This window comes from Mus pahari, chromosome 6 (assembly GCF_900095145.1).
Source record: "Mus pahari chromosome 6, PAHARI_EIJ_v1.1, whole genome shotgun sequence".
NCBI classification, from domain to species: Eukaryota; Metazoa; Chordata; class Mammalia; order Rodentia; family Muridae; genus Mus; species Mus pahari.
In genome coordinates this window covers 10970750-10978156 of record NC_034595.1, presented here as the reverse complement: position 1 = coordinate 10978156, position 7407 = coordinate 10970750, and the positions used below count along the sequence as shown (strand labels likewise).

The window sequence follows — 7407 nt, the reverse complement described above, 5'->3', positions numbered from 1 at the left end:
ATGTGGTTGCTGGGATTTGAACTCTGCACCTTCGGAAGAGCAGTCGGGTGCTCTTACCTGCAGAGCCATGTCACCAACCTGAAATATAATTTTTTTAAAAAGATTTTATTTTTTATTACTGGGCATGTGTGTGGGTGCATGCCTTTAATCCTAGCACTTAGGAGGCAGAGGCAGGCAGATTTCTGAGTTCAAGGCCAGCCTGGTCTACAGAGTGAGTTCCAGGACAGCCACGGCTACACAGAGAAACCCTGTCTCAAACAAAACAAAACAAAACAAAAAACACAAAGAAACACAAAAAAACAAAAAACAACAACAAAAAGAGGGCAGTGGGTCTTCTGAGCTGGAATTAGAGGCAACTGTGAGCTGCCTGGAAAGAGAGTCCCTCTCTTGGAGCTCTTGGGTGTTACACGTTAGGAGCACGTGAATGAATTTTGATCAAATCCCTCTTAACAGAATTGTGGGAGGATCTGGCTGGGCATGCTTGAGAAGGCCACCCCTGAGAAGAAATATCAGAGGAGGCACGTTGGGGTGACTTTCTGTATGTGGACTGGGTAGAGAAGAAACTGGTTTCTAACATAGGCTCATTTAAGCATTATTTATAGGTTTTTTATCTTCCACCTTGCATTTAGAAGATTCCTTATTTTTTTTTAAAAAAAAAAAAACATTTATTTTTATGTGTATGAGTGTTTTTTGCCTCTGTATGGATGTGTGTGTCCATCATGTGCATGCAGTGCCTGTAGAGACCAGAAGAGGGCATCAGACCTTAAGGAACTGGAGTTACTGATGCTTGTGAGCTGCCCTGTGGGTGCTTGGAACTGATCCTACTTCCTTTAGAAAAGTAGCCAGTGCTCTTAACCACTGCGTCATCTTTCTAGCCCTGAAAAACAAGTTTTTTAAAATGCAAGCTATTTTATTCCATTTCAAAGTGAAGACATTTTAACCATTCGAGATGTCAGAGCACTCACTAACGTATACAAATTCCCACTTTTGTTCATTTTCTTTGCACACTGTTTGGCCCAATGCCCTATTTTAAGTAGGGATCTTTTGAGCCTCGTGGCCTTGAGGTTTGAGAGGTTAGCAGAACTTTGTGTTGTTCTAAATCCTGACTTTGTTGCCTGCCTCAGCTACCCGCTCCCGTCCCCCGCGCTCAGCCCCACAGAAAGGCTGCCTTTCAGCCTCGAGGAGAACGGGGGCACACCATTTGTCCCCAAAACTTCGGGGAGGCATCACCACCAGCATCAGCACCAGCACCAGCACCACTCCAACTACGGCCTTTCGCTGACCCTGGAGAATAAAGAGGCGCCACTGAGGTCCCCGAACTCTAGCAAGGCCCTCACCAGTGAGTGTGTAGTGGGAGCTGGGTGGGGTGCGGAGGGCCTGTCAAGAACAGAAGGGGAGGGGGGTTGCCGTGGCTACTGGATTTGGGTAGCTTGCTTATAGAGTCTGGTGCCTAGACTCAAAGTGGTTTCCTGCTTCCATGTTGTTATAAATGCCCTGGCTTGACTTCTGGCACAGGCTGCTGGGCTCCAGCAGCAGAAGGGGGCGGAGTCAGATGATGGTGGGGTTCCTGCCCTGGTCACAGTAAACTTGCCTCTGCCCCTTTGTGACATGGCTTCCAACAGCAGAGAGGTGCCAGGCGCCCAGTGAGCCCGTGGTGCTGTCTATCCTGTAGACAATGATAATAAAGTAAGCAGTTAGGCCTGTTTTGGGCAATATGACTCATTTGGCCCCTGCTAACTCTAATAAGAATGGGCTTGCATCTTGAGTGTTACATTATTTCCTAACTCACCTTTAATCCCTTTTAGGAATTTATCTTTGATATACTGAGGCAAAGAATTCGTTTTTCTTTTTCTTTCTTTCTTTTTTCTTTCTTACTGTATAGTCTAGGCTGACCATGAACTCACAAAAATCTCCCTGCCTCTGCCTCCCTAAGTGATGGGATTAACAACTTATTTTTCATTTTAATTCATTTCATTTTAGTTGTTATTTTATTGCTTGTCTACCTCTGTTCTTTTTTCTTTTTCTTTTGTTTTTGTGTTTGTTTGTTTGTTTGTTTTTGTTTTTCAAGGCAGGGTTTCTCTGTGTAGCCTTGACAGTCCTGGAACTCACTCTGTAGACCAGGTTGGCCTTGAACTCAGAAATCTGCCTGCCTCTGCCTCCCAAGTGCTGGCACTGGCGTGCGCCACCACTGCCAGGCTACATCTGTTCATTTTTAAATAGCATTCAGTGTCGTGTTTCTTTATGACATTTTTCAAATATAATTTCTGTTTGCTGTCCCCTCCCTTTCCCCCTCCCCCACCCCCGCTTCTCTCTCTGTCCCACTTCTCCCCAAGGAGCCCTTTTCCCACTTTCGAGAAACACAGTAGTCTTCCATACTCCCTTCAGGAGCACAGAGGCAGGGCAGGGCAGGGCAGCGGTCATAAGCCACGATGCTCTCCAGGCTTTGATCCCTCTGTGAGCAGGAGAGAGTGTGTGCAGTGAGTGTCTAGGAAGCTTCTAGCCTGACCCAGCGTGTAACTGTGAGCTGTCCAGATACATCTTCACACCATAAGAGCCATTTGAGGTTAGCTAAGTGGAGATGGGAACTCTTAGCCCAAGCCCTGCTCAGGCTATGCTTGCCCTCATTCACCTCATCCATTTGCTTGGAGGTGGGGGTGGCCTCCTGACAGTATTCCTCCTGCAGTTCAGTCCCCATAGAGAAACTGCCAGTTGTCAGTGTTAAGACCTTCTGCTCCTCCCTGCCCTGCATAAGTCCACGTGCTGAGCTGGTCATGTGACAGACCTCCAACGCCTCATCGCCTCGGTCTCAGTCTCCCCCATCCTTCCTACACTCCAGCTGCAGGGAACTTCTGTCCTTTCACAAAGTGCCTCGCAATCCCAGCCCTGTCCTTTGTGTCTGCTGTTTCCTCCACCCCCAAGGCTTTTCCTCAGCCCTAGGACTCCACACGCCCCCACAGCCAGCTCACATGGTGTCAGTGCAGCATCCCTGCGTGCTTCCTCCAAGCTTCCTGCATCCCCAGCCGGGGTGAGGGCGAGGGCATCTTAAGCGCTTCGTGCTTTTATGTGGAATGTCTTCCCTTTACTTTCACTAGAATCTTGTCTTTTTTGTTTGTTTCAATTCCCCAGATGCCAGTTGTTAACAAGCAATAAAGCACCAGCTTTATTGGATAATGAATATTTAATATTTAGTGGCTGTTTAGTGTATTAATGAATAAATCCAAGCTAGAGGGGGGCATGGTGGCAAACAAATGCAACACAACTCAAAAAGCCAACAGCTTTGATTTTTAGAAGTCTGACATGACTCTCCGAGGCACCTCAGCATGCCTTGCAGCCTGGACATCTGTCTGTCTTTTCAGCATGTAAAGAGCCTTTTCACACCTAAGTCTTTTATGAAAATAATCTCACATAGTACTCCAGAAACCATGCAAGATAAGTGAGTTCTATTTTCATTTCTAAATGGCTTAGAGGCTCAGAGGGGTCAAGCCTCATGCCCAGGGCCTCCCAGCTCATATCCAAGGGAGTAAGGTTATGGGAACTTGGCATCAGATGTTCTGGTGCTGTGACAAAATGGAAGGGCAGAAAAGGGTCTAGGAGCCAGGCTACGGTGGGGTCTCTGGCATCCTGTATCTAGCTGCCTTTGAATGTCTGCTCTTTCCCTGACCACACTGTAGAACTGAGTCCAGGAGCGCCAGCCCTGTACAGCGAAGCAGCTGCCCATCTGAAGAAGCTGGAGCTGGAGACCGTGAAGGCTGTGGCACCCTGGCCTGCCCTGCATATCAACATCAACAAGGTGCCAAGGCAGCTCTGCATGGAGTGTGCTACCCCACGTTGGGGGCCTGAACCACGGGTGTCTCCACTCCAGCTGCGTGCGTCTATGCATGAGTGCGTGCGTACGTGCGTGCGTGCGTGCGTGCGTGCATCTATGCGTGTATGCGTGCATGTGTGCGTGTGTGCTTCTGATTATTCAGGTGCTTGTGTGAGTGTGCAGGTAGGTGCATGTGTGTGTGTGTGTATATGTTTGCATGTGTGGGGTCAGAGGACAGTTTCACTCAGGTTTTGTACCTCAGGTGTTATTCTTTATTTTGCTTCCAAGATCTCTCACTGGCTCAAACTCACCAAGTAGGCTAAGCTGGACATACAACGCCCCCTCCCTCAGGGAACCCACCTATTTCTGCTGCCACCAGGCACCACCACACCCAGATTTTTTTCAAAAAAAATCTTTAAATGTATTTGTATATGTGTGTACGTATGTTGGTAGGCACACGTGTGTGCCAGTAGAGGCTTTAAGGTGTTGGGTCCTCTAAGCTGGAGTTCTGTACCTGAGGTGGGAACCAGATTTTGGTTCTTGGCAAGAGCGGCAAGCTGTCTTAGCTGCTGAGTGGTCGTCTCTCCAGCTCCATGCCTAGCCTTTTTACATGGGTTCTGGGGATCGAACGCAGCTCCCCGGGCTTGCACGAGTGCCTTGCGTACCCAGCCAGCTCCCTGGCATCTCCACTTCTCCCTTCCCTGGCTCTCTACCTTCCTGCTTAGGCTACTTCAGGAACAGAGGGCATCATGTGCCTTCTTGACGGGTGAACTGCCAGCAGCACCACGTGGCACTCTGCACACCCTGTGCCCCTAGGATAGCTCTGCTTTTTCTTGCGTTTTCACTTTCTCCAGTGCGCACAGTCACTGGTCTTAGTAATTTACTTAGTAATTTGCTTAGTAATTTCACAGCACCTAAGCTCTTTTGCAAAAGACGTGTAGCATGTTGGGTGGCAGAGAGCTCACAAGCGCTCAGCTCCCACCACTGTGGCAGGACATTGAGGAGCATGCTCTTCCGAGGGCGAGTGCCTGGCTTTTCCCTGGAGCTCAAGAGCTAAGTTATCACTGCCCACCTTTCTGCCTCATTCAGAGAAATGCACCGGAGGTGGGGAGTGGCTCAGTGGGAGAGCATTGCTTAGTGTTCAATCATCAGCACAAGTGAGAAATTGAAAAATCACTGGAAACACATACTGTACAGGGATATAGATGACTCTGACCTTGCCTTCACACAGCAGACTTACTCCATTGATGATTTTATTTATATTTTTAATTGTTTGTGTATATGTATTGTGTGTGTATGTATGTATAGGTGTGTGTGTGCGTGTGTGTGTGTGTGTGTGTGTGTGTGTTCAGGCCAGAGGACAATCTTGGGTGATGAGAGTCAGGGTCTATCCACCTCGTTTTGAGATAGGGTATCTTACTTACCTGAAGCCCTATTAGACTAGGCTGGACTGGCAAGCAAACACCAGGGATCCACTGTGTCCACCTCTCCAGTACAGAGGCCACAAGCTTGTCCCACCACAACTGGCTTGCAGAAATCTTCTTGAGACAGCGTATCATGTTGCCAAGGTATTGGTCTTGAACTTGCTATGCACAGCAGGATGGCCTTGAACTCTGATCCTCCTGCCTCTGCCTCCCACTGCAGGGGTTATAGGCACACATCACCATTCCCAGTTTATGTGGTGTTGAAAATGAAACCCAAGGCTTTGTGTGCAGTGGGCAAGCATTCTGCCAAGTGAGTCTTGCCAAGCAGCTCCAGCCCCCTGTGTTATTTATTCTTTATCATTAAGAAACATTTCTCGGGCCCGTGAGCTGTCTTAGGCGGCAAAGGAGCTTGCCCCCAAGCCTCTCGACTGAGTTCTATCCCTGGGTTTCACATGAGGGGCCACATGAGAGACCTGGCTCATACAAGTTATCCTCTGGCCTCACACAGTTACCCCTGTACACATTTATAAATAAATAAATGCAATAAAATGTTTTAAAAGAAAACCATTTCTTGCAGGAGATCTTAGTAAACATGACGCCTCACATGGGAGACACTAGCTTGAATGGTTTTTTTTTTTCCTACCTTGAACCACCTCGTCTATGGTTTTGGTAACTTCCTGTTCTTAATTTAATGATTTTTCACTACCTATTTCCAAGTGGTACCCCAAACGAGAGCAGGAATTTCAGTCTCATCATATTTCCCATGTGCTAATTGTCTGTAGCAACAGTTTATGTATACATCGGACTGCTTCCCTGTCCCCAGATGACCTTCCCAAGCAGATGGCCTGTTTTACGATGACACCAATACCCCATTGTCATTGATTTGTATGTTGAATCGTGAATGCCATATGGGATGATACAGTCTCTTTCCACAGTTCAAACTGAACATAAAATGTGGTGATTTTAAAAGACAGACAATACACGGGGTGGGGGTGGGGGACATGCCTTTAATCTCAGCACTCAGGCGGCAGAGGCAGGTGGATCTCTGTGAGTTCAAGGCTAGCCTGGTCAACAAAGTAAGTTTCGGGACTGCCAGAGCTACACAGAGAAACAGTCCTGAAAAACCAAACCAAACCAAACCAAACCAGACAACACAACAAAGTTGGGACCATGCTCTGAGCTGGAACTGTGGTCTTGTAATCTTCCTTGGAGATACCTTTGTGTGTGTGTGTGTGTACGTCCGTGCACTTGTATGCGTTCACGTGGGTGTAGGGTGCAAGTGTGGATGTGGATGTATGGATTTGAGAAGGTCAGAGGACAACCTTATGTGTTGGTCCTCAGGCACCTTCCACCTTCATTGGCAACTAGATCTCTCACTGGCCTGGAACTTCACTATGCAGGCCAGGCTAGCTGGTCCTGTGGCCTTCTGCAGCTCTGAGTCTCTCCACCTCCCTTGTCATTACTGAGGTAACAGACTCCCCCTGCCCTGCCCTGCCCTGCCCTGGTTGTTATGTAGCGTCTGGGAATCCAAATTTCTGTCCTCATATGTGTGAGACAATCCCCCACCCAGCACTAGAGATGCCTTTAAAACAAAAGGCACACAAAGATGCAAAAGTTTACAGGTTTCATATTGGTCTTCAATGGAGGTGTTTCATGTAGCTGAGCAGTACCTAGTAGTACTGCTTTGTCCAGCTGGGACAGGAGTGAGCCAGCTTGAATTGTCTGGTCCTAAACAGCAGGTTAGGTTGGCTAAACTTGAGGGGGGACATCAATACTGAATCCTTTTCTTTATTTAGCAGCACTCCATTATGTTATGTAGGCCTTCATTATTGTCAGTGTAACCGCTTTCCCGTAAGCCTTTGTCAAAACCCTCCAATGGGCTCCCAACTAATTAAGTTCCCATTTGCCAAATGCTGCTCCCCTAATTAAAGCCAACAACAAATGAACTCTTAACATATCTATGGAGAAAAATCCATTCAGGTATGAAATAAATAATGTAACTAGATTTACAAGCACAAAATAAATGACCCAAAACCCACGCTGTAAAACTTGTATTTGCAGATAATAAGTTATATGTAAGTTAGTTATTTTCCTAAAGGAGGAAGCTCCATCTCCTGAGATAATGAATCTATCCAGATGTGCCTTTTTTTTTTTTTTTTTTTTTTTTTTTTTTTTTTT

At 47.1% G+C, this 7407-nt stretch overlaps 1 protein-coding gene across 1 annotated transcript in view; it reads left to right on the top strand.

Moving 5' to 3' along the window:
- Epb41l4b (erythrocyte membrane protein band 4.1 like 4B) overlaps positions 1–7407 on the top strand; it is a 151908-nt gene that overhangs the window by 103403 nt on the left and 41098 nt on the right. Inside the window, 2 exon segments of the mRNA XM_029540145.1 lie at positions 1125–1339; positions 3672–3790. Of these exon segments, the coding sequence (XP_029396005.1) occupies positions 1125–1339; positions 3672–3790 (334 nt within the window).